The sequence below is a fragment of the Heterodontus francisci genome, chromosome 31 (genome assembly GCF_036365525.1).
Source record: "Heterodontus francisci isolate sHetFra1 chromosome 31, sHetFra1.hap1, whole genome shotgun sequence".
Classification (NCBI taxonomy): Eukaryota; Metazoa; Chordata; class Chondrichthyes; order Heterodontiformes; family Heterodontidae; genus Heterodontus; species Heterodontus francisci.
This window is the reverse complement of record NC_090401.1, coordinates 12,038,370-12,066,165: the sequence shown is the minus strand read 5'-3', so window position 1 is coordinate 12,066,165 and position 27,796 is coordinate 12,038,370. Positions and strand designations below refer to the sequence as shown.

At 45.3% G+C, this 27,796-nt stretch overlaps 1 protein-coding gene across 8 annotated transcripts in view; it reads left to right on the top strand.

Annotated features, from left to right (window-relative positions):
- col16a1 (collagen, type XVI, alpha 1) overlaps positions 1–27,796 on the top strand; it is a 628,911-nt gene that overhangs the window by 157,060 nt on the left and 444,055 nt on the right. For all 8 annotated transcript variants that reach the window (XM_068011105.1, XM_068011107.1, XM_068011111.1 and 5 more), the window contains one exon: positions 11,014–11,049. In XM_068011105.1, the coding sequence (XP_067867206.1) occupies positions 11,014–11,049 (36 nt within the window). The remainder of the gene's footprint in view (positions 1–11,013; positions 11,050–27,796) is intronic.

Here is a 27,796-nt window from a genome sequence, read left to right as displayed (position 1 = left end):
GAGCTGCCTTCTTGAACCGCTGCAGTCTATGTGAGGTAGGTACACCCACAGTGCTGTTAGGAAGGGAATTCCAAGATTTTGACCCAGCGACAGTGAAGGAACGGCGAGATAGTTCCAAGTCAGGATGGTGTGTGGCTTGGAGGGGAACTTGCAGGTGGTGGTGTTCCCATACATTTGCTACCCTTGTCCTTCTAGGTGGTAGAGGTTGCGGGTTTGGAAGGTGCTGTCTAAGGAGCCTTGGTGCGTTGCTACAGTGCATCTTGTAGATGGTACACACTGCTGCCACTGTGCGTCGGCGATGGAAGGAGTGAATGTTTGTAGATGGGATGCTTTCCTGGGTGGTGTCAAGCTTCTTGAGTGTTGTTGGAGCTGCACTCCTCCAGGCAAGTGGAGAGTATTCCATCACACTCCTGACTTATGCCTTGTAGATGGTGGACAGGCTTTGGGGAGTCAGGAGGTGAGTTACTAACCACAGGATTCCTGGCCTCTGACCTGCTCTTGTAGCCACAGTACTTATATAGCTACTCCAGTTCAGTTTCTGGTCAATGGTAACCCCCAGGATGTTGATCGTGGAGGATTCAGCAATCGTAACGCCATTGAATGTCAAGGGGAGATGGTTAGATTCTCTCTGGAGATGGTCATTGCCTGGCATTTGTGTGGTGCAAATGTTACTTTCCACTTATCAGCCCAAGCCTGGATATTGTCCAGGTCTTGCTGCATTTCTACACGGACTACTTCAGTATTTGGGAATTGCAAATGGTGCTGAACATTGTGCAATCATCAGCGAACATCCCCACTTCTGACCTTATGATTGAAGGAAGGTCATTGATGAAGCAGCTGAAGATGGTTGGGCCTGGGACACTACCCTGAGGAACTCCTGCAGTGATGTCCTGGAGCTCAGATGATTGACCTCCAACAACCACAACCATCTTCCTTTGTGCTAGGTATGACTTCAGCCAGCGGAGGGTTTTCCCCCTGATTCCCATTGACCTCAGTTTTGCTAGGGCTCCTTGATGCCATACTCGGTCAAATGCTGCCTTGATGTCAAGGGCAGTCACTCTCACCTCATCTCTGGATTTCAGCTCTTTTGTCCATGTTTGAACCAAGGCTGTAATGAAGTCAGGAGCTGAGAGGCCTTGGCGGAACCCAAACTGAGCATCACTGAACAGGTTATTGCTAAGCAAGTGGACGACACCTTCCATCACTTTACTAGTGATTGAGAGTAGACTGAAGGGACAGTAATTGGCCTGGTTGGACTTGTCCTGCCTTTTGTGTACAGGACATACCGGGGCAATTTTCCACTTTGCCGGGTAGATGCCAGTGTTGTAGCTGTACTGGAACAGCTTGGCTAGGGACGCGGCAAGTTCTGGAGCACAGGTCTTCAGTACTATTGCCGGAATTTTGTCAGAGCCCATAGCTTTTGCAGTATCCAGTGCCTTCAGTCGTTTCTTGATATCACGTGGAGTGAATCGAATTGGTTGAAGACTGGCATGTGTGATGCTGGGGACTTCAGGAGGAGGCAGAGATGGATCATCCAATCGGCACTTCTAGCTGAAGATTGTTGCAAATGCTTCTGGCTTTTCTTCTTGTTGAGCTTCTTGAGTGTTGTTGGAGCTGCTCTCGTCCAAGTCAGTGGAGAGTATTCCTATGACTGTGAAGAATTACCCCGTCTCATGCATTATACAGACCTTTACAGCCCAGCCTTGGTGCATCCTGATTTATCTCCTCTTCATGTCTTCACATCCTCTACCATGCTGCTGACTTCACCTGGGAGAATCCCAGACTGATCTGGCCTGAGGTGATTTTAATTAATAATTGTCTGCAGAATGGATACCTGATTGATCTACCTGTTCATCCTATTGATTCTGTGTCACTTGCTTCAGTTATTAATTTGCAATGAAGGCTGTGAGGTTTTGTTTCCCTCTGTCTGTAAAAACCCAAGATTTCTGTAAGCCTCAGTTTGATTGATGGAATGGACTTGCATCATTGCCTTGAGGGGTGGGGGGGTGGGGCAGCATTACTATTTTGAACATAAAGATGGATGGGGCCCCAAGAGGGACTAAACCAATAATAACTGGCATTAACATGAAGCCATCGTCAAAGTGGTCCCAAAACACTCACTGTTGAGGTGTGGAGAATTTCATTTCAATGATCACATTTCAAACCTAGATTTTGTTTTCTTTCCATGACGAGCATTTTGATCAACAATCCCCTGTTCAGAATTGCAGATCCTACAGATGTAAGCTCCTGATGTGTCTGGCATTTTCACAGAGGTTGTAACAGAATTTAACTAATTCCCATCCAGTGGTTTAAAACAGGAACTCGCAACCACGCTTTTTATGTCCCGAATGTGAATTTTAATCCTTTCTTATCTCTCAGTTTTCACCACACAATTATGAACATTATTTCTCAGACGTTTCTTCGCAGGTTCCGTCAATGCTTCAAATACAAATGCACTATTCATGCCCCAAACACCCTCTCAGCGTTCAAAGGAATACGCATTGCATCATCTCCTAATTTGGCAGGTGGGCTGTTCAACTGACCAGGTGATGTAATCCTCACCCTGTACTGTGTGGCTCTCACCATCTTCCATTGAAACTGCTCTTGGGTGCAGGCAACAAAGCCACCTTCCTAAAGCAGCGGAGTGCCTCTTTATTGGGCTCTGACCTTAGCTATGACCTGTCTGGGGAAATCGCTGCAGCTTTTCCCACCAGATAGAGAACAACAGTGGGAGCACAAGAGGCCACTTGAAGTCAGGTTTCTTACTTACCTCTGAGGGGCCAGGGGTGCTCCTATGAACGCCACAAAGAAAATTTAGGCCTTCACTTTCCCTGGACTTCTCTTGCCTTCCAACCTATGAGTCCCCAACCCAGAACCCTCTCTGAGTCCCAGCAGCTGGACAGGGACTGCCGAGATCTCCGCACTCCGTCAGTGTACAGCCCCAATTTCGATCGCTCCACTATTGGTGGCTATGTCTTTAGCTGCCTGGGCCCGAAGCTCTGGAATTCCCTCCACAAACCGCTTCACCTCTCCATCTCTCTTCCTTTAAGATGCTCTTTGAAACCTACTTCTTTTGGTCACCTGTTCTAGTATCTCCTTATGATACTTGGTGTCATTCATATAAAGCCTTCAACATAGTAAATCTTGTAGTCTATACAAACCAAAATGTTTTCTTTCAGTGGCTTCACCTGCACTTGTACTTTCAAGGAATTGCCTCACATTACTCTTCATACTCGCATACCCAAGGACCTTCTGTATGGTGAGGTAGCTGGGGCCAGACGACCAGTGGGACGCCCAAAGCTCTGCTTCAAGGATGCTTGCAAGCGTGACATGAAGTCTCTAAATGTCAACTATCTGTTGCACTAGCTGGTGAAAGAGGGAAATGATGACACAGTCTGTGCATTGGTCTGCACTACCATGACGACCAGTGGCTGCAGCATCTTGGCAACTGACACCAACGTCAAAAACAACAATTCACAGCGTCACTTGGCAGCTTCACGTGCAGCAAATATGGCAGAACCAGCCTCTCAATGGCCGATGGATGTTTTTGCAAATGGAAAGTGGTTTCCAGTGCCGTTCCACAGGACTCAGTGTTGGGGCCCTTGCTGTTTGTGGTATATATTAATGATTTGGACTTAAATGTAGGAGGCATGATTGGGAAGTTTGCTGATGACACAATAATTGGTTGTGTAGTTAATAGTGAAGAGGAAAGCTGTAGACACCAGAATGATATCAGTGGTTTGGTTGAGTGGGCGGAAAAGTGGCAAATGGAATTCAATCCGGAGAAGTGTGAGGTAAAGCATTTCGGGAGGGCAAACAAAGCGAGGGAATACACAATAAACGGGAGGATAGTGAGAGGGGCAGAGGAAGTGAGAGACCTTGGAGTGCATGTCCACAGGTCCCTGAAGGTGGCAGGGCAGGTAGATAGAGTGATGAAGAAGGCTTATGGGATGCTTTTTGTTATTGGCCGAGGTATAGAATACAAAAGCAGGGATGTAATGCTGGAACTGTATAAAACGCTGGTTAGGCCACAGCTGGAGTGTTGCGTGCAGTTCCTGTCACCATATTACAGGAAGGACATAATTGCTCTGGAGAGAGTTCAGAGAAGATTTACAAGAATGTTGCCAGGGCTTGAAAATTGCAGCTATGAGGAAAGATTGGATAGACTAGCGTTTGCCTTCGAGCAGAGGCGGCTGAGGAGTGACTTAATTGAGGTGTACAAAATTATGAGGGGCGTCGATAAAGTAGACAGGAAGGACCTGTTTCCCCTAGTGGAGAGGTCAATTACCAGGGGGCACAGATGATTGGTAGAAGGATTAGAGGGGACATGAGGAAAGACTTTTTCACCCAGATGGTGGAGGGTGTCTGGAATTCACTGCCAGGAATGGTGGTGGAGGCAGAAACCCTCAATTCTTTTAAAAGGTACCTGGACATGCACCTGAAGTGCAGTAACGTGCAAGGCTATGGACCAGGTGCTGGAAGGTGGGATTAGATTGGGCAGCTAGTTTTTTTCTGCCAGCGCAGACATGCTGGGCTGAATGGCCTCTTTCTGTGCTGTAAATTTTCTATGGTTCTACGGTTCAAGGATTGGCCTTCACAGCCATCAGCAAACGTGCACCAAGAGAAGACACCCCACCTAAATGGATTGTTTTCTGCGTGTCCATCATCTTTCAAGTTCAAATTGTCCATACTTAATGTGGACAAAAGTGGACCCAGCACTGACCCCTAGGGCACATCAGCAGTAGCAGCAGCAGTAGACTGTACAGCTCCTCGAGCCAGCTCCACCATTCAGTGTGATCAGGGCTGATCTTCGATAATAACTCTACTTTCCTGCCTGCTCCGCCTGTCCCTTGGTTCCCTGAGAGACCAAAAATCTATCTCAGCCTTGAATGTACTCGACAATGGAGCATCTACCATCCTCTGGGGTAGAACATTCCAAAGATTCACAAACCTCCAAGTGAAGAAATGTCTCCTCATCGCAGTGCTAAATGATCAACCCCTTAACCTGAGACTGTGCCCCCGTGTTCTAAATTCCCCAGCCAGGGGAAAGAACCTTCACCCTGTTAAGCCCCTTCAGAATCTTGTATGTTTCAGTGAAATCACCTCTCATTCTTCTGAACTTCAGAGAGTTTCAGCCCAGTTTACTCAGCCTCTGATCATTGGCTATCCCTCTCATCCCAGGAACCAATCTACTGAACCTTTGTTGTACTGTGTCCAAGGAATACACTCCTTAGATGTGGAGACCAAAACTATGCACAATTTTCCAGGTTCAACATCTCTGCATTTCCTCAATTCCCATGATAATTTCTCCTGGCTCTGCCTCTAAAGGAGCTTCATTCACTTTAGCTAATCTTTTAATATACTTATAAAAGCTTAAAATCCGTTTTTCTATTTCTGGCTAGTTTATTCTCATTCTATTTTTTTCCCTTTTTGTCAACTTTTTGGTCACCCTTTGCTAGTTTCTAGAAGTCTCCCAATCCTTAGGCTTACGACCATTCTTCACAATATTATAAACCTCTTCTTTTAATCCAACATTATCGTTAACTTCCTTAGAAAGCTGCAGATGCATCTTTCTGGCTGAGTTCTTGCTTTTTAATGGAATGTATTTTTGGTGAACATTTTGAATCAATTCTTTAGATGTTTCCCACTGTTTATTTACCAGTCTATCTTCTACTCTATTTACCCAATCAACCTTTGCCAGCTCTCCCAACATGCCTATCTAATTGGCTTTGTTTAAGTTTAAGATTCTTGTTTTGGGCTCGAATGTGTCATTCACAAATTTAATACGAAAATCAACTGTATTATGATCACTTTTTCCCAGAGGATCTTTTACTCTGAGATTACTAATTAACCCTTCTTCATGACACAATACTAGATCTAAAATAATTTTGTCCCTAGTTGTTTCCACAAAGTATTGTTCTAGGAAACTGTCATGAAAGCATTCTACAAACTCATCTTCCAGACTACCTTTGCACATTTGATTTGTCCAGTCTACATGAAGATTAAAACTCGCACGATTTTTACATTGTCTTTGTTACAAGTTCTGATTATTTCTTACTTAATGTTCTTACTATTGTTAGGGGGCCTATAAACTACTCCCACCAGCTTTTTCTGACTCTTGCTATTCCTAATCTCTAACCATACTGACTCTACTTCCTGATCTTCTGTGTCAAGATACTTTCTCACTACTGTCCTTATGTCATCCTTTACTATGAGGGATACTCCCCTTCCTTTTCTATTCTGCTTGTCTTTTCGAAATGTTGTGTACCCTGAAATATTTATCTCCCAACCTTAGTCACCTTGCAACCATGTCTCTGTCATGGTGATTAGATCTAAATCATTTATCTGTTTGTGCCACTGGTTCATCTATTTTATTGCAGATGCTTCACATATTCAGATAAGAGCCTTTAAGTAAATTTTTTTACCGCTATTCTTTGCATGACCCTTATTCGCTAATGTACTGTTGCCGTTAAACTCTCTGTCCCTTCTTGTCCCACTCTGCTTGTCTTTACCCAAATCGCTACAGTGCTCTATTGCCTCAACTTTTTACATTTCTAAATCTCTCTTCACCTGAACACCTTTTCCCTCTCTTTTAGCTTAAAGCCTCATCCACACCCCAGTTATACAATTCGCCAGGACACTGATCCCAGCCCAGTTTAAGTGGAGCCCATCCCAATGGAACAGCTTCCTCTTTCCCCAGTACTGGTGCCAGTGCCCCATGAATTGAAACCCCATCTTCCCACATCACTCATTGAGCCATGTGCTTAATTCTCTAATTTACTTGACCCTAGGCCAATTGCTGTGTGGCTCAGCTAACAATCCAGAGATTATTACCTATGAGGTTCTTTGCTTTAATTTGGACCTGAACTCCTGAAACTCGCTCAGCAGAACATAGTTCTATCTATGTCACTAGTTCCTATATGGACCATAACAACATAGAGTCATAGAGTTATAAAGCACAGAAACAGGCCCTTCGGCCCATCGTGTCTGTGCCGGCCATCAAGCACCTATCTATTCCAATCCCACTTTCCAGCATTTGGCCCGTAGCCTTGTATGCCAAGGCATTTCAAATGCTCATCTAAATAGTTCTTAAATGTTATGAGGGTTCCTTCCTCTACCACCCCTTCAGGCAGTGCGTTCCAGATTCCAACCACCCTCTGGGTGAAAATTTTTTTCCTCAAATCCCTCCTGAACCTCCTGCCCCTTACCTTGAATCTATGCCCCCTGCTTATTGACCCCTCTGCTAAGGGAAAATGTTTCTTCCTATCTATCCTATCAATGCCCGTCACAATTTTGTATACCTCAATCAGGTCCCCCCTCAGCCTTCTCTGCTGTAAGGAAAACAACCCTAGCCTATCCAGTCTCTCTTCATAGCTGAAATTCTCCAGCCCAGGCAACATCCTGGTGAATCTCCTCTGCACCCTCTCCAGTGCAATCACATCCTTCCTATAGTGTGATGCCTAGAACTGTACTCAGTACTCCAGCTGTGGCCTAATGAGCATTTTATACAGCTCCTTTATAACCTCCCTGCTCTTATATTCTATGCCTCAGCTGATAAAGGCAAGTATCCCAGATGCCTTCCTAACCACCTTATCTCCCTGTGCTGCTGCCTTCAGTGATCTATGGACAAGTACACCAAGGTCCCTCTGACCCTCTGTACTTCCTAGGGTCCTACCATCAATTGTATATTCCCTTGCCTTGTTCGCCCTACCAAAATGCATCACCTCACTCTTCTCAGGATTAAATTCCATTTGCCAATGTTCCACCCATCTTAGCAGCCCATCTATATCATCCTGGAATCTAAGGCTTTCCTCCTCACTATTTACGACACAACCAATATTCATGTCATGTCCGAACTTACTGATCAAACCTCCTATAATCAAGTCCAAATCATTAATGTACACTACAAACAGCACCGATCCCTGCTGGTCACAGGCTTCCACTCGCAAAAACAACCCTTGACCATCACCCTCTGCCTCCTGCCAGTAAGCCAATTTTGGATCCAGTTTGTCAAATTGCCCTGGATCCCATGGGCCCTTATCTTCTTCACCAATCTCCCATGCAGAATCTTATCAAAAGCCTTACTGAAGTCCATGCAGACTATATCAACTGCTTTACCCTCATCTACACATCTAGTCACCTCCTCGAAAAATTCAATCAAGTTAGTTAGACACGATCTCCCCCGACAAAGCCATGCTGACTATCCCTGATTAATCCCTGCCTCTTCAAGTGGAAATTAATCCTGTTCCTCAGAATTTTTTCCAATAGTTTCCCTACCACTGATGCCTGTAATTACCTGGTTTATCCCTGCTACCCTTCTTGAATAATGGTACCACATTCGCTGTCCTCCAGTCCTCTGGTACCTCTCCTGTGGCCAGAGAGGATTTGAAAATTTGTGTCGGAGTCCCTGCTATCTCCTCCCTTGCCTCATATAACAGCCTGGGATACATCTCATCTGGGCCTGGGGATTTATCCACTTTTAAGCCCGCTAAAACAGCTAATACTTCCTCCCTTTCAATGCTAATATGTTCAAGTATATCACAATTCTCCTCCCTGATCTCTACACCTACATCGTCCTTCTCCATAGTGAACACAGATGAGAAGTAATCATTTAAAACCTCACCTATGTCTTCCGGCTCCACACACAGATTGCCACTAAGGTCCCTAATGGACCCTACTCTTTCCCTGGTTATCCTCTTGCCCTTAATATACTTATAAAACGCCTTGGAATTTTCCTTTATCTTCCCCGCCAGTGTTTTTTCATGTCCCCTCTTCGCTCTTCTAATTACTTTTTTAAATACCCCCCTACACTTTCTATACTCCTCAAGGGCCTCCGCTGTTTTCAGTGCTCTGAATCTGCCATAAGCCTCCTTTTTTTTTCCTTATCCAATCCTCTATATCCCTTGACATCCAGGGTTCCCTGGACTTGTTGGTCCTACCCTTCACCTTTACGGGAACATGTTGGCCCTGAACTGTCACTGTTTCCTTTTTGAATGACTCCCACTGGTCTGATGTAGACATTCCTCCAAGTAGCTGCTCCCAGTCCACTTTGGCCAGATCTTGTTTTATCATATTGAAATTGGCCTGCCCCCAATTCAGTACCTTTATTTCTGGTCCGTTTTTGTCCTTTTCCATAACTACCTTAAATCTTACAGAGTTATGGTCACTATCCCCGAAATGTTCCCCCACTGACACTTCTACCACTTTTCCGGCTTCATTCCCTAGGATTAGGTCCAGTACTGCCCCTTCTCTTGTAGGACTTTCTACCTGCTGGCTCAAAAAGCTCTCCTGTATTCACTTTAAGAATTCCGCCCCCTTTAAACCTTTTGCACTAAGACTGTCCCAGTTGATATTGGGGAAGTTGAAATCCCCTACTATTATTACCCTATTATTTTTGCACCTCTATGAGATTTGCCTCCATTTCTGCTCCTCTATCTCTCCCTGACTGTTTGGAGGTCTGTAGTTCACTCCCAGCCAAGTGATTGCTCCTTTTTTGTTTTTAAGTTTTACCCATATGGCCTCGTTTGAGGAACCTTCGAAGATATCATCCCTCCTTACTGCAGTAATTGACTCCTTGATCAACAGTGCAATGCCACCTCCTCTTTTACCCCCTCCCCTGTCATGCTTGAAAGTTCTATACCCTGGAATATTGAGCTGCTAGTCCTTCTGTTCCCTCAACCATGTCTCTGTGATAGCAATAATACCATATTCCCATTTGTTAATCGATGCCCCCAATTCATCTGCCTTACTCGTCAGACTCCTTGCCTTAAAATAGATGCAATCCAGCCTTGCATTATTCGCTTGTGCCTTCACAGGTCTTCATTTGCTCTGCCTTCCAGACTGACTCAGTTTCTCTTCAATATTTGACTGTGCATCACCCCCTACTGCACCTCCACTCTGTATTCCATCCGCCTGCCAAATTAGTTTAACCCCCCTGCCCCCCAACAGCACTAGCAAACCTCCCAGCAAGGATGTTGGTCCCTTTCTGGTCCAACTTGTACAGGTCCCACCTTTGCCAGAAACAGACCCAGTGATCCAGAAAACTAAAACCCTCCCTCCTGCACCATTTCCTCAGGATCCTCCCCAACACTCCAAGTTCATCTCCGCAAGGAGATGTCTTTAACCCTAGCACTGAGCAGGTGACACAATCTTTAAAACATCCAGTCGCAGCTGCAGAGAACAGTATCTATCCCCTGACTATTCTGTCCCTCTACACTTCTGCATTCCTTTTCACTGCCCCCACTTAAATAGCTTCCTGCACCATGTTCCAATGATCAGTTTGCACATCCATCCTGCAGTCCTTGTTTTCATCCACACAGACAAGTACCTTAGTACCTGTTGGTCAAGGTCAAGGGCCGAGGCTCCTCCATCACTACATCCTGGATTCCCATCGTAGCCTGATGTGCAGTCACACCCTCCTGTCCCTGACTATTAACCAACTCTAAGGTTTTGCTTAACCTAAGGGTGTAACTGTCTCCTGCAACAAAGTGTTCAGGTAATTCTCCCACATCATGATGCCCGGCAGTGTGTGCATCTTGGACTCCAGCTCTGAATTGAAGATGCTTGAGCTGCAGACAGTTACTGCAGATATGGTTGTCCACACCCACGTGTCTCATCTTATTTACTTTTTTATTTGATTAGTTCATTATTTACTAATTTAGTAAAGTAAAGTAACAGTTAGTTACAGTTTCCTAGCTTTGAAACAAGGGAAGAACACTAACCAGATACTGGAGGTAAAGCACAAGGAATAAAAAAAGGACCATCTCCTTCCCCCACTTCACTGAATTCCCAGCTTCAGCACTCTGTTTACCGAGCACTCAGTTCCCTGATCACTCTGTGCTCCACACACACTGTCAAGGCTGATAGATGCACTGTCAAGGCTGACACATACATTGCTGAGACTGGACATGCACACTGTCATGGCTGAGTGTGTGAAGCTTTAGTCTTATCAATGGCTGAGCAATGGATCCATTTGCTTCAATGACATTGGCTTTTTGTGTCTTTCTTTTCCAGTGCAAGTCATGCATCGAAAGGGCACCTGGACAAAATGTGAGTACTGCATGGATTCCTTTCCAGTTATTAAGAACTGTACATTTCCTTTACTAAATGGTATATTACCTTGGCATTACTGGAATCTCAGGATATCCTGGCATTGGATTCCCAGTGGAGAGAGCAGTGAGATTAGATTGCAGTGATGGCAACCTATGAACACAGCTCTGGCCATGGGACTGAGGCCAGAATGTTATGAAATAGCTTCGTCTCTGACTGAGTTACAGTTCTCATGTCACCAAGTGATGTTGGACTCAGCTCATTACATATTATCCTTCGGTGTTCTTCACCTGTTCTTTATAATCGGTCAGTGTCAGTGTCAGTGTCAGTTTCAATGCCTGAACTCCGTGGAACCTGCTGCTTTGCGCTCATTGGTTCAATCTTGTGTATCAGTAACACCGTCATGTTGCATCACAAATTGGTCACACTGCTGGGGTGGTATAGGCCCATGCAAACCAGGTTCAATCCCCAGTCTGTGCTCCATTTCCCCACACTGCTTCTGGATGAGAGCAGAATACAACTATAGGCAGGGTTGCCTCTCCAGTTAACTACCCAGTGCTAGAAAGTGAGTGTGTATGCACGTTGGGTGAGGGACATTCAGCATGATTGGCCCAATGTTGAATATCCCGCGCTGCCTACGCTGGGTGCCAAACGCAATTTGCATGGTGGCTTTGATCATGGTGGGCAACTGATATGGGTCCTATTGAGCAGAAGTTATTTCGATTCACATTGGCACGCATTCTGACTGTTTGTTTGGATGTCAAATGTGTTCAATGTAAACAAATTTCCAAACGTGGGATCCTGCACCTAATCTGTGCTGTCAGCATGGCAATTACCATATTGATCCTCATTGCTTTTAGGCATCCGTGCTGAATAGCTGGGTCTGCACTGGATTGTAGGTGTGTCCATCTTAATGCCCAAAGGAACTCAACTTTCATTCCCATGGTCGGTGACCTACTCATTCTCCCTCCCTAGGAGCACAACAGGAACAGGAAGAGGCTATTTAGCCCCTTGAGCCTGTTCCACCATTCAATGAGATCATGGCTGATCTGTGACATAACTCCATATTTTCACCTTTGATATATTATTGATATTATCATTTAATATCTTTGGTTAACAGAAATCTATCAATCTCCGTTTTAAAATTAACAATTGTTCTAGGATCAATTGCTGTTTGGGGAAGAATTCCACATTTCCACCACCCTTTGTGTGTTTTCTAACTTCACCACTGAAAGATCTGATTTTAATTTTTAGACTATGCCCCCTAGTTCCAGACTCCCCAACCAGTGGAAATAGTTTCTTTCTATTTACCCTATCTATTCCCCTTAACATCTTGAATACTTTGATCAAATCACCCCTTAACCTTCTAATTTCTAGGCAATACAATCCTGATTTGTGTAATGTCTCCTCATAAGTTAATCCTTCGAATCCAAGTATCATTCTGAACAATCTATTTCCTCCAATGCCATATATCCTTCCTAAAGTGTGGTGCCCAGAACTGTTCACAATACTGCAGGTGTGGTTTAACTAGGACTTTGTATAGCTGAAGCATGACGTCTACCTCTCTGTATTCTTATCTAGTTCTCTAGATATAAAGGCCAGCGTTCTATTAGCCTTTTTTGGTTATTTTCTGTCCCTGTTCATGGCATTTTAATGATCTATGTGCCTGGACCTTCACTGTTTCTAGATTTTCACCATTTAGAAAATACCCTGTTCTATTCATTTTTAGGTCCAAAGTAGATGACCTTAGTGAATAGTTGAGGCCCCAACACGGATCCTTTCAGAGCACCGCTAGTCATATTCTACCAATTAGAGTACCTGCTCATTATCCCTACTCTCTCGCTGCTGCTACTCAGCCATTTTCCTAACCAGGTCATTAAGTTCCATTCAATTCCATGAGCTTCAACTTTAGCTAACAATCTCTTACGAGGAACTTCATCAAATGCCTTATGAAAGTCCATATAAATAACATCGATAGACATTCACCTGTCCACTACTTTAGTCACCTCTTCAAAAAATTCTATCAGATTCATCTGGCGTGATCTATCTTTTTGAAATCCATGCTGGCTCTCTCTGATCAGCTGAAAATTTGCAAGGTGTTCAGTCACTATCTTTAATTATAGACTCTAGTAATTTCCCAACAACAGATGTTAGGTTGGTTGGCATCCTTCCATCTATGAAAGATGATGGACATGCAGTAAACAATCCATTTCGGTGGGGTGTCTTCTCTTGGTGCATCTTTGTTGATGGCTGTGAAGGCCAATCTTAGGTAGTCAGGTTCTGCCACTAGTGTTGCATGTGAAGCTGCCAGGTGATGCTGTGAGTTGTTGTTTTTGATGTTGGTGCCTGTTGCCAAGCTGCTGTAGCAACCGGTCATCATGGTAGTGCACACCAGTCCACAGGATGTGTCACCTTTTCCCTCTTTCACCAGCTAGTTACTCCCAGGTGCAATTTAGGGCCTTTAGCGCCTTGATGTCACGCTTACAAGCACCCTTGAAGCAAACCTTTAGGCACCCCGCTGGTCGTCTGGCCGCGGCTCCCTCACCATACAGAAGGTCCTTGGGTTTGCGACGGCCTTCCATCCTGCGGACATATCCGATCTACCGAAGCCGCCTCTGTTTGATTGGTGCCAACATACTTGGGAGCTCTGCCTTTGAGAGGACTGCAGCATTTGTGATTTTGTCCTGCCAGGATATATCCATCATGTGCCACAGACAGCGAAGATAGAAATTATTGAGCTTCTTTTCCTGGTAGCTGTAAGTCACCATGTTTCACAGCCATACAGCAAGGTGCTGAGAACACAGACGTAACCATGGGCGTAAAGGTCAGCTTGGTGTTATCCCATGAGCGATTCGCAAGTCGGCCGAAGGTGGTTGTTGCTTTCCCAATGTGTGTCGCGATGTTAACTGGTCCATAATTCCCTGGTTTCCTTCTCATCTGTCTTAAATAGCAGTTACATGTGCAGTTTTTTAATCTAAATGTACAGTTCCCGAATCATGAGAATTTTGGAAAATTATAGTTAAAACATCTACAATATTCTCACTGACTCCCTTTAAAATCCTAGGATGGAAACCATCAGGTCCTGTGGCTTTATCACTCTTTAGTGCCATTATTTTCTTCATTACTATTATTTTGCTTATGTTAATTTTGTTCAGTCCCTGTCTCTGATTTGATATACATATTCTTGGTATTTTCGGCATGCTAACCTCTTCCTCTACTGTAAGTACTGCAAAGAAATGATTCAATATGTCCACCGTTTCCTTATTTTCACTGCCAATATCATTGTTATCTGTTTTCTAGGGACCCACATTGCTCCTGACCATGCTCTTTTTCCTAATATAATTCGAAAAGTTTTTTGTGTTGATTTTGATATCTCTTGCAAATTTCTTTTCATACTGCCTTTTTGTAACTCTTATTATCTGCTCTGTCACTCTTTGGTGTTCTTTGTACCATTCGCATTCACCAGAATCTGTGCTGCTTTTTGCATTTTTATATGCATTTTATTTTAGTTTTATGTTGTCTCTGTATTTGTCCACGGCTAATTTTTTGGCAAGTAGAGCTCTTGTCCCTTAGGGGTATAAACTGTGTCACATTAAATTCTTTTTTGAACCCTGCCCCAGCTGTTCACAATATATGTTTATATATATATATATATATATATAATATATTAATGACTTGAGTGAGGGAACTAAATGTAACATTTCCAAGTTTGCAGATGACACAAAGCTGGGGGGGAAAGTGAGCTGTGAGGAGGATGCAAAGAGGCTCCAATATGATTTGGACAAGTTGGGTGAGTGGGCAAATGCATGGCAGGTTCAGTATAACGTGGATAAATGTGAGGTTATCCCACTTTGGTTGTAAAAACAGAAAGGCAGATTATTATCTGAATGGTGATAGATTGGGAAAGAGGGTGGTGCAACGAGACCTGGGTGCCCTTGTACACCAGTCGCTGAAAGCAAGCATTCAGGTGCAGCAAGCAATTAGGAAAGCAAATGGTATGTTGGCCTTCATTGCAAGAGGATTTGAGTACAGGAGCAAGGATGTCTTACTGCAGTTATACAGGGCCTTGGTGAGACCACATCTGGAGTATTGTGTGCAGTTTTGGTCTCCTTATCTGAAGAAGGATGTTCTTGCCATGGAGGGAGTGCAAACAAGATTTACTAGGCTGATTCCTGGGATGGCAGGATTGATGTATGAGGAGAGATTGGGTTGACTAGGCCTATATTCACTAGAATTTAGAAGAATGAGAGGGGATTTCATAGAAACTTATAAAATTCTAACAAGATTAGACAGGTTAGATACAGGGAGGATGTTCCCGATGGCTGGGGAGTCCAGAAACCAGCGGTTACAGTCTCAGGATACGGGGTATGTCATTTAGAACCGAGATGAGGAGAAATTTCTTCACTCAGAGGGTGGTGAACCTGTGGAATTCTCTACCGCAGAAGGCAGTGGAGGCCAAGTCATTAAATATATTCAAGAAGGAGATAGATATATTTCTTAATGCCAAAGGGCGCAAGGGATATGGGGAGAAAGCGGGAACAGGGTACTGAATTAGACGATCGGCCATGATCGTTTTTGAATGGCGGAGCAGGCCCAAAGGGCCGAATGGCCTACTCCTGCTCCTATTTTTTATGTTTCTATGTTTCTTCTGTTGTTTTATCCATAAACAGATTTGCCCAGTTTACTGTGGAAAGGTTTTGCCTTATTGCATTGAAGTCAGCATTACCCAAATCTAGAGTCCTAGTAGCTATATTGTGCTTCTCCCTTTCAAACACTTCATTAAATTTGTTCATAGTAGGAGTGCTATTAGATAAATGTTCATACACTGTTAGGTTGTGAACTAAATCTGGCTCATTACTCATGACTAAATGTAAATGTTGGTTCTAGGACATATTGTTGCAGAAAGCTATCCCAGACACACTCGAGATATCCATTACCTTTCTGACCTGTGCTAATCTGCGTATCCCAATCTATATGGAAGTTAAGATCCTCCACCCCCCCCACCCCCCCATTAAAACCACACTGCCTTTGCTACATGCTTGACTAATCTCTGCATTTATTCAATCTACCACTTCATAGCTGCTATTTGGGGATCTATGCACGATTCCCACTACAGTCTGAAATCCTTTTCTATTCCTCAATTCTACCCATAAAGTTTCCACTGCCTGCTTAGCTCTCATTATATCCTTTCTTATCATTGAATCACAGAATCACAGAATAATACAGTGCAGAAGAGGCCCTTCGGCCTATCGAGTCTGCACCGATGCATTAAAGACACCTGACCTGTCTACCTAATCCCATTTGCCAGCACTTGGCCCATAGCCTTGAATGTTATGACGTGCCAAGTGCTCATCCAGGTACTTTTTAAAGGATGTGAGGCAACCTGCTTCTACCACCCTCCCAGGCAGTGCATTCCAGACCGTCACCACCCTCTGGGTAAAAAAGTTCTTCCTCAAATCCCCCTTAAACGGCACAGTGGTGCAGTAGTTAGCACCACAGCCTCACAGCTCCAGGGACCCGGGTTCGATTCTGGGTACTGCCTGTGCGGAGTTTGCAGGTTCTCCCTGTGACCACATGCGTTTTCCCCGGGTGCTCCGGTTTCCTCCCACAGCCAAAGACTTGCAGGTGATAGGTAAATTGACCATTGTAAATTGCCCCTAGTGTAGGTTGGTAGGGAATATGGGATTACTGTAGGGTTAGTATAAATGGGTGGTTGTTGGTCGGCAGAGACTCGGTGGGCCGAAGGGCCTGTTTCTGTGCTGTATCTCTTTAAAAAAAAAACCTCCTGCCCCTCACCTTAAACTTGTGTCCCCTCGTAATTGACCCTTCAACTAAGGGGAACAGCTGCTCCCTATCCACCCTGTCCATGCCCCTCATAATCTTGTACACCTCAATTAGGTCACCCCTCAGTCTTCTCTGCTCCAGCAAAAACAACACAAGCCTATCCAACCTCTCGTCATAGCTTAAATGTTCCATCCCAGACAACATCCTGGTGAATTGCCTCTGCATCCCCTCCAGTGCAATCACATCCTTCCTATAATGTGGCGACCAGAATTGCACACAGTACTCCAGCTATGGCCTTACCAAAGTTCTATACAACTCCAACATGACCTCCCTGCTTTTGTAATCTATGCCTCGATTGATAAAGGCAAGTGTCCCATATGCCTTTTTCACCACCTTATTAACCTGCCCTTCTGCCTTCAGAGATCTATGGACAAACACGCCAAGGTCCCTTTGTTCCTCGGAACTTCCCAGTGTCAGGCCATTCATGGAATACTTCCGTGTCACATTACTACTTCCAAAGTGTATCACCTCACACTTTCCAGGGTTAAATTCCATCTGCCACTTTTCTGCCCATTTGACCGTCCTGTCTATATCCTCACTGTTAACCACTCGGCCAATCTTTGTGTCTTCCACGAACTTACTGATCCTACCCACCACATAGTCATCTATGTTGTTTATATAAATGACAAACAATAGGTGACCCAGCACAGATCCCTGTGGTACGCCATTGGACACTGGCTTCCAGTCACTAAAACAGCCGTCTGTCATCACTCTCTGTCTCCTCCAGCTAAGCCAATTTTGAATCCACCTTATCAAGTTACCCTGTATCCCATGTGCATTTGCTTTCTTGATAAGTCTCCCATGTGGGACCTTGTCAAAGGCTTTGCTGAAATCCATGTAAACTACATCAACTGCACTACCCTCATCTACACACCTGTCACATGCTCAAAAAATTCAATCAAATTTGTTAGGTATGACCTCCCTCTGACAAAGCCATGCTGACTATTCCTAATCAAATTTTGCCTCTCCAAGTGGAGATAGATTCTCTCCTTCAGAATTGATGTGATTTCATCCTTAATCACAAAGACTATTCTCCCCCTCAACCGATTTCTGTATCTTCCTGACGGTCTTGCAGCCATGTCTGATTAATGGCTACCAAGTCATAACCTTCAAGTTGAATTTTTGCTTGCAATTCATTCAATTTGTTCCTTATATCCTGTGCATTTGTATAAAGACACTGATTTGAGCCAAACACCCGTACCTGTCCTTCTGCTGTGGTGTTTTACTCACACTTTTCTTATTTCTTGTTCCAGGTTTAATTACTTTACATATTTTAGTTTTCCCTTTACCTTCAGTGCCTAAAATGAAATTTCTGACTGATACTCTACCCTCTTCCCTTTTGTTTATTTTTGAACTATCATCTATACTACCTTTTCCACTTGAGCCCTCCCCCAATTTAGTCATCCTTGTGAACACTCTATTTATCCTTTCCACTAGGACCCTGGTCCCAGCCTGGTTAAGGTGGAGCCCGTCCCAGTGGTACAGTTCCTTCCTGTTCCAGTACTGGTGCCAGTGTCCCATGAAATGGAACTCCTCATTCCCACACCAGTCCTTCAGCCACATGTTCTCTTCCCGAATGTGCTTATCCCGATTCCAATTTGATATATGTCTTGCGTAATAATCCAGAGATTATAACCCTTGAGGTCCTGTTCTTTAATATAGCTCCTAGTTCCTGGTACTCTTCCCTATGTTCTTGGTTCCAACACTAGATCCTCCCCCTCCCTCTCCAATATCCTTTCAAGGCAGTTCAAGATGCCCCTCACCTTAGTACCAGGTAGGCAGTATACCATTTGGGACTCTCAAACCTGATAACAAAGGTTGCTATCTGTTCCCCCTAATTATTGAAACCCCTACAACTAGCACATTATACTTCCCTTCTTCCTCTTTCTCCCTTTAGATATCCTCCTGCTCCAAGGTGCTGGGGTCTACATTCTGGCTGTCCTTCCGACATTGTACCTGTTAAATAGGATCATTCTGCTGTTCCTCATTCTCTATCTCGCCTGTACCCTTACCCTGTATGCTAATGGTCACACCAACACCATTCTGAGCCTGCACCTCCCTATGAGGTGTAACCAAAGTCTGAAGCAAACTATCCAGATACTGCTCCCCTCGCTTGTGTTTCGGAGTGTCTCCAACTCTTGCAGAAGCTCAATGACTCTGAGTCAGAGAGATTCAAGGTGGAGACCTACACTGCAGATGTATTCACTTGGGACAGTCTCACAGTCCACAAACCCCCACATACTGCAGTCCAGACACACAACCTGCTCTCCAATTAGTCAAAATTATTTATACTATTTATATCTGGCTGTGTTTGTTGACAACACAACCACTAGGTGGTGCAGTACTGGTACATGCTCAAATGCAGCCACATCCACTGAAACGTCACTGTCTGCGACATCTCAGGCAGCTGCTAGTAATAGATATGGCACTGCTCAATTTGTCACAATTTGTTGGGGTGGGAGACAGCACTACACCCCCCACTGAGAGCTTTGGAATCCACAAACGCAGGAATGGTTGAGCGAGCTGGTCACATGACTAACGGGCTGGTCCAGGCTTTTGAACTAGGCACAGGACACTTTGAAGTCAGACTGCAGATTGTAACTGAACTTGGTTCCCTCCTGGCTGGTTCTCTCTCACTTTCTCACAAGCCCCCAGACCCATTGAAGTCACTTAAACGCAAGAGAGAGAAGACGCCTGCATCGAAACAAGTTAAAGCATGCACTGGGCCCCAACGAACAGCAAGACTTACCGGCAACCAAAGACTCCACATTGAACTTAAAGGACCATAAATAACTACCAGATATTGCCTCAAGCTTTTCCCCTTTATTCCTTCTACTTTTTCTGTCTCTATCTGTGTGTGTTTATCGCGTAGGCATGCTAGCGTGGTCACATTGCATCCTCTTAGTCGTTAACCGAATTAAAGTTTAAGATGAATAAACTTCCACCTTTCTTGATTAAATCTAAGAAGACCTGTCTGATTTCTTTGCCTTGCAATTGGAAAACAGTGAACAAGGATTCACTGAGAGGGAGATAAAAACATGGTGTTTTAAAAAATTAAACCCTGTTACGGTTAGACCAGGCAAAGGCTGAGAGGGAACCCCTAGACCCCCATCTCACCTGAACATAACAGAAATTTGGGGGCTAACGTCCGGGATTTGACCCACAGACAAACGAAAAATTGGACGTGGGAAGTCAAATTGTTCCCAATCAAAAAAAATAAAAGATTTCAATATAGGTTTTCTTGTTGTGTGATTGAATATTAACATGTCTGCAACTGAAGCTCTCCAAGCCAGGGTGAAGTAACTTGGGATAAGTTAAAAGCACTGTCTATGGAGGAGTTGAGAAAATGGCTGAGCAGTGTGGGATCACTGTATGTGGCAAGGCTAGGAAGTCTGAACTCCTAAGACTAGTGGCCAATCATTTTTCCCTTGAATCTGAAGAAGCAGAAACAGAGTTAGAAGTAGATCCTGACAGGGTATTATCAGCACAGATACAATTGGAACAGAGGAAACTTGAATGAGAAGACAGGGGAAGAGAAAGAGAGAGACAGGAGCGAGAAAGAGAAAGAATCTTCCAGAAAGAATGTGAAGAGAGAGAGCTGAGGCAACTTGAGTTAACTAGGGGGTGACAGAGTAACCCCAGTGAAAGCTGGTCAATATGGAGGAGCATAATTCAGTGCTGGGTACAGAATTGTAAAACTTTCCAAACTGATACCGAAATTCAATGAGGGAGACGTGGAAGTGTTGTTTGTGTCCTTTGAAAAACTGGCAAGGCTGTTAAATTGGCCAGCTGAGGTTTGGACTCTGCTGTTACAGAGAAGATTAATAGAAAAAACCCATGAGTTTTAATCCATGTTGCCAGATGAAAGCTCATCAGATTATGAACTGACAAAAATCCTATCCTCGGAGCATATGAGTTACTACCGGAAGCCTATCACCAAAAGTTTAGAACCCTCAAGAAGCAAGCTGATCAAACTTACCTGGAGTTTGAGAGAAATAAGCAGCTGGCTTTTGACCTGTGGCTGAAGATTCTTAAAGTACAGCTCAGCTATGAAAATCTCAGAGAAGTAATTTTGCACATGAAGTGGAACAGAAGGTTCATAGAGCCCGGCCAGCAGCAGTTCTGGCCGATGAGTTTGCTCTCATTAATAAGTCGGTTGCCCAGGGGAAAATCTTTCCTAATCACCCCCACAAATCTGAAAAGAACAAAGGGTGGGAAGGTGATAGAAGACCAAGCAGTCCTGGGAGGGAAAGAAAATCAGGAGACAGAGGAGGCCCTCCTCCAGCCAAAGATGAAAGTGCTATAAGTAGGAGTGAGACCCGGAGACCTGTGTGCTTCCATTGTAATAAAGCAGGGCATTTAAGAGCTGACTGCTGGAACCTAAAGGGAAAACCTGTAGGGTTAATCAGGGCATACCCACTCAGTGAAGGAGAAGAGACCCTGATGGAAAACACAGCAAAACAAGCAAAAACAAGAAATACTGGAATCACTCAGCAGGTCTGGCAGCATCTGTGGAAAGAGAAGCAGAGTTAACGTTTCAGGTCAGTGACCCTTCTTCGGAACTGACAAATATTAGAAAAGTCACAGATTATAAGCAAGTGAGGTGGAGGTGGGGCAAGAGATAACAAAGGAGAAGGTGCAGATTGGACCTGGCCACATAGTTGACCAAAAGGTCACGGAGCAAAGGCAAACAATATGTTAATGGTGTGTTGAAAGACAAAGCATTAGTACAGATTAGGTGTGAATACACTGAATATTGAACAGCAGCAAGTGCAAACCTGAAAGAAAACCTGAAAAAAACAGTGGGTAAGCAAACTGAACAAACTAAGATGAAATCAAATAAATGCAAAAAAAGATAGTAAAAAATGTAAAAAAGAATGTAAAAAAAAGGAAGAAAAAATAACTAAAAATGAAAGTAAAATGGGGGGCTGTCATGTTCTGAAATTATTGAACTCAATGTTCAGTCCGGCAGGCTGTAGTGTGCCTAATCGGTAGATGAGATGCTGTTCCTCGAGCTTGCGTTGATGTTCACTGGAACACTGCAGCAATCCCAGGACAGAGATGTGAGCATGAGAGCAGGGGAGAGTGTTGAAATGGCAAGCAACCGGAAGCTCAGGGTCCTGCTGGCGGACTGAGCGGAGATGTTCCGCAAAGCGGTCACCCAGTCTGCGCTTGGTCTCCCCAATGTAGAGGAGACCACACTGTGAGCAGCGAATACAGTATACTCTTTCTTCTTTTTCTTTTGGGCCTCCTTATCTCGAGAGACAATGGATACGCGCCTGGAGGTGGTCAGTGGTTTGTGAAGCAGCGCCTGGAGTGGCTATAAAGGCCAATTCTGGAGTGACAGGCTCTTCCACAGGTGCTGCAGAGAAATTTGTTTGTTGGGGCTGTTGCACAGTTGGCTCTCCCCTTGCGCCTCTGTCTTTTTTCCTGCCAACTACTAAGTCTCTTCGACTCGCCACAATTTAGCCCCGTCTTTATGGCTGCCCGCCAGCTCTGGCGAATGCTGGCAACTGACTCCCACGACTTGTGATCAATGTCACACGATTTCATGTCACGTTTGCAGACGTCTTTATAACGGAGACATGGACGGCCGGTGGGTCTGATACCAGTGGCGAGCTCGCTGTACAATGTGTCTTTGGGGATCCTGCCATCTTCCATGCGGCTCACATGGCCAAGCCATCTCAAGCGCCGCTGACTCAGTAGTGTGTATAAGCTGGGGGTGTTGGCCGCTTCAAGGACTTCTGTGTTGGAGATATAGTCCTGCCACCTGATGCCAAGTATTCTCCGAAGGCAGCGAAGATGGAATGAATTGAGACGTCGCTCTTGGCTGGCATACGTTGTCCAGGCCTCGCTGCCATAGAGCAAGGTACTGAGGACACAGGCCTGATACACTCGGACTTTTGTGTTCCGTGTCAGTGCGCCATTTTCCCACACTCTCTTGGCCAGTCTGGACATAGCAGTGGAAGCCTTACCCATGCGCTTATTGATTTCAGCATCGAGAGACAGGTTACTGGTGATAGTTGAGCCTAGGTAGGTGAACTCTTGAACCACTTCCAGAGCGTGGTCGCCAATATTGATGGATGGAGCATTTCTGACATCCTGCCCCATGATGTTCGTTTTCTTGAGGCTGATGGTTAGGCCAAATTCATTGCAGGCAGACGCAAACCTGTCGATGAGACTCTGCAGGCATTCTTCAGTGTGAGATGTTAAAGCAGCATCGTCAGCAAAGAGGAGTTCTCTGATGAGGACTTTCCGTACTTTGGACTTCGCTCTTAGACGGGCAAGGTTGAACAACCTGCCCCCTGATCTTGTGTGGAGGAAAATTCCTTCTTCAGAGGATTTGAACGCATGTGAAAGCAGCAGGGAGAAGAAAATCCCAAAAAGTGTGGGTGCGAGAACACAGCCCTGTTTCACACCACTCGGGATAGGAAAGGGCTCTGATGAGGAGCCACCATGTTGAATTGTGCCTTTCATATTGTCATGGAATGAGGTGATGATACTTAGTAGCTTTGGTGGACATCCGATCTTTTCTAGTAGTCTGAAGAGACCACGTCTGCTGACGAGGTCAAAGGCTTTGGTGAGATCAATGAAAGCAATGTAGAGGGGCATCTGTTGTTCACGGCATTTCTCCTGTATCTGACGAAGGGAGAACAGCATGTCAATAGTCGATCTCTCTGCACGAAAGCCACACTGTGCCTCAGGGTAGACGCGCTCGGCCAGCTTCTGGAGCCTGTTCAGAGCGACTCGAGCAAAGACTTTCCCCACTATGCTGAGCAGGGAGATTCCACGGTAGTTGTTGCAGTCACCGCGGTCACCTTTGTTTTTATAGAGGGTGATGATGTTGGCATCGCGCATGTCCTGGGGTACTGCTCCCTCGTCCCATTGAAAGAAGTACAAGTAAATCGCTGATTCACCTGAAAGGAGTGTTTGGGGCCTGGGATCGTGAGGAGAGAGGAGGTAAATGGGCAGGTATTACACCTCCTGCGATTGCAGGGGAAGGTGCCCTGGGACGGGGACGAGGTGGTGGAGGTAATGGAGGAGTGGACCAGGGTGTCGCGGAGGGAACGATCCCTTCGGAATGCTGACAGGGGAAGGGAGGGGAAGATGCGACTGGTAGTGGCATCACGCTGGAGGTGGCGAAAATGGCGGAGGATGATCCTTTGGATATGGAGGCTGGTGGGATGAAAAGTGAGGACAAGGGGAACCCTGTCACGGTTCTGGGAGGGAGGGGAAGGGGTGAGGGTAGAGGTGCGGGGAATGGGTTGGACACGGTTGAGGGCCCTGTCAACCACAGTGGGGGGAAATCCTCGGTTGAGGAAAAAGGAGGTCATATCAGAAGCACCGTCATGGAAGGTAGCATCATCAGAGCAGATGCGTCGGAGACGGAGAAACTGGGAGAATGGAATGGAGTCCTTACAGGAGGTAGGGTGTGAAGAAGTGTAGTCGAGGTAGCTGTGGGAGTCGGTGGGCTTATAATGGATATTGGTAAACAACCTATCCCCAGAGATGGAGACAGAGAAGTCGAGGAAGGGAAGGGAAGTGTCAGAGATGGACCATGTAAAGGTGAGAGAAGGGTGGAAATTGGAAGCAAAGTTGATAAAGTTTTCCAGTTCGGGGCGGGAGCAGGAAACAGCACCGATACAGTCATCAATGTACCGGAAAAAGAGTTGGGGGAGGGGGCCTGAGTAGGACTGGAACAAAGAATGCTCGACATATCCCACAAAAAGACAGGCATAACTAGGACCCATGCGGGTACCCATAACGACACCTTTTACTTGAAGCAAAACAAGCTGTGGCTTTAACTACAGTAAGAGTGAGACCCAGGAAGCTTACGGCTGCAAGTGCCAGAACATTTAACAGGATTCAGGGTTTTGTGTTTGAAGGGAAAGTAACCCCATACCACTCAAGTGGGGCAGGCAAGCCCAGAGTAATTGTTAGGGACACGGGCCACTATTTCCCTTTTACTGGGAAAAGGCCTGACCTTTCCCCCAGAGAGTGCAGAAAACACCAGAATGGTGATGAATGGTATTGGAGGGCAGTGTATGCCTGTACCTGTACACTGGGTGCACTTGGAGTGCAACCTAGTTTCAGGACCGGTGACCATAGGGTTTGTCCCTAGTTTGCCTGTGGACGGGGTTGGCCTGCTCCTCGGTAACGATCTGGCGGGCACGAAGGTGGTAGCTTCCCCAGTAGAGAAAGAGAGCCGCAGGAGGCCAGAGAGACAGGGCAGTGGCAGGACACAGTCCCCTGCAGTTTCCCTGAATGTGTAGTGAATGAGGCCATGATCAAACCAGCTCCCCCAGAGGATACTGAACTGGCACTGCAGGCAAATGACCATGAGTTCCGTCTGTCTGAGACATCCTTTGGAAAGTTAGAATACCCAGGGAATGAATTAAATGGATCTTTCCTAGCTGAGGCTCAGTGAGCTGACCCAGTATTGAGTTAACACAGGCTGCCCAGTCTGAAAATGAAGCAGAGGGAGTCTCAGATTGTTACTATTTAAAGAATGAGGTATTGATGAGGAAATAGAGTTCTCCTCACAGACCTGAGAGCAAGGAGTGGGCAGTAGTTCACAAGTTAGTGGTGCCGCAGAGAGACTGGAGAGAAATAGTAAGAATGGTCCATGAGATTACAGTGACTGTACATGTCGGTGTATGAAAAACTAAAGCCCGCATAGGACAGCAGTTTGACTGGCCAAAACTCCACAAAGATGTGGTAGAGTACTGTAGGAGTTACCACATGTGTCAGGTTGAGGGGAAACCCCAACCTACAGTGAAATCTGCACCCCTAAGTCCATTATCAGTGATTGGAGGACCCTCTAGCAGAGGGCTGGTGAACTGTAAGGGACCCCTGCAGAGAACAAAAGGGGACAGGCAGGCACAAGGCTGGCAAAAGTTTAGAAAAGAAAGGGGAAAAAGGGACCAAGAGGGCAGGTTAAAGGAAGCCTGAGAGGAATCCCTACTGTCCAGTCAGCCAACCACGAAATATTTGAAAAGTTAGACCCCACATCCTCCTATGTAAATGCAGAAACTAGAAACACCCCACCAGAGTTGCTAATAGCATCTACTGGAACCTGAAGAGACAAAGAAAGTCCTCAAGAATGCAGAGAAACTGTGAGGATGATGCCTCACCTCGTCGAAGTGCTGCAGGGGAGTGCAGTAGAATCTGGACAAATACCTGCGACCAGGAGTGTCCCAGAGGAGAAGGAAGATGAGCAAAGAATCTTCCCCCACATTCAGGAAAAAAAGGAACCAGCCATCCCCTAAGGTGAAAAGCTCTTGCATGACTCATCAAAGCACTGAAAAAGAGTTCAGAGTGGAACTGCCCACTGCCACTGCCCCTGAGCAGAACTCCAACCTCGGACTAATTAAATCTAACCTCCCCCCTGCAGATCTCAACAAGAAGAAAGACACCCTAGGCAGTCATTGAAATGTGCAAACTGAAAAACTTCCCCAGAAACCACATGTTTATTGAGATGCCAAAAAAGGGCAGTTTAAAGCAACACTGCTACCAAAAAAAGACAGGCTGTAACAACTGTTAGGATTTCTGAATGAATAAGAGAGATGCATGTGTGTTTTCCTGTATTTACCTTCTCTCTAGTCTCTTTTAATGAAATGCTCATTTTAAAAAAAATTACATTTCATGCCGCTAGGTGTGGAGGTGTCATGAAGAGCCCCACCTGCCAAGAATGAGGCATATTAATTTCGTAATATGAACATTAATTTCAAACTGTTGCTGGAGTCAAAAAATGACTTGTTGATAAAGAGATCACCAGACACTTGGCTGGAGGACATTTGCATACTAAAAGACAGTGCTTGGAGAGACAAAAGAATTGCTCACTGATTCAATTAACAGAGATTGGGCTGAGCAATGATGATCCACATCTTGTCTGGCTGGGAGACAGCACTACACCCCCCCCGCCCCACCTCCCCCAACGAGAGCTTTGCAATCCACAAACGTAGGAGTGGTTAAGCCAGCTGGTCACATGACTAACCAGCTAGTCCAGGCTTTTTGAACTAGACCCAGGGCAGTTTGAACAGACTGCAGATTGTAACTGAACCTGGATCAAGACAGCCTCTCTCCTGGCTGGCTCGCTCTCACTTTCTCACAAAGCTCTGGACCCAGTGAAGACGCTTAAACCTCAAGAGAGAAAAAACTCCTGTATCGAAACAAATTGAAGTGTGCATTGGGCCCCAACGAACAGCAAGACTTACCATCAACCAAAGACTCCACACTGAACTTAAAGAACTGTAAATAACTACCAGATATTGACTCAAACTTTTCCCCTTTATTCCTTCTACTTTTTCTGTCTCTATCTGAGTGTGTGTTTATCGTGTATGTATTCTAGCATGGTCGCGTCTCATATTCGTAACCGTTACCTGAATTAGAGTTTAAGATTAATAAACCTCCACCTTTAATGTTTAAATCCAAGAAAACCTGTCTGATTTCTTTGCCTTGCAATTGGAAAGCAGTGAACAAGGATTCACTGAGGGGAGCCAAAAACAGTGTTTTTATAAGTTAAACCCTGTTACGGTTGAACCAGGCAAAGACTGAGAGGGAACCCCTAGGCCCCTATCTCACCTGGTCAGAACACAAACACAGCCTAAATCCCCACAGTGACTGTGATCTCCATCTCCATCCCATCCCCAACAGTAAGTACCCTGCTCCCTCCTGCCACACACTGCGGCACAGTGGTGCAGTGGTTAGCACCGCAGCCTCACAGCTCCAGCGACCCGGGTTCAATTCTGGGTACTGCCTGTGTGGAGTTTGCAAGTTCTCCCAGTGTCTGCGTGGGTTTTCTCCGGGTGCTCCGGTTTCCTCCCACATGCCAAAGACTTGCAGGTTGATAGGTTAATTGGCCATTATAAATTGCCCCGAATATAGGTAGGTGGTAGGGGAA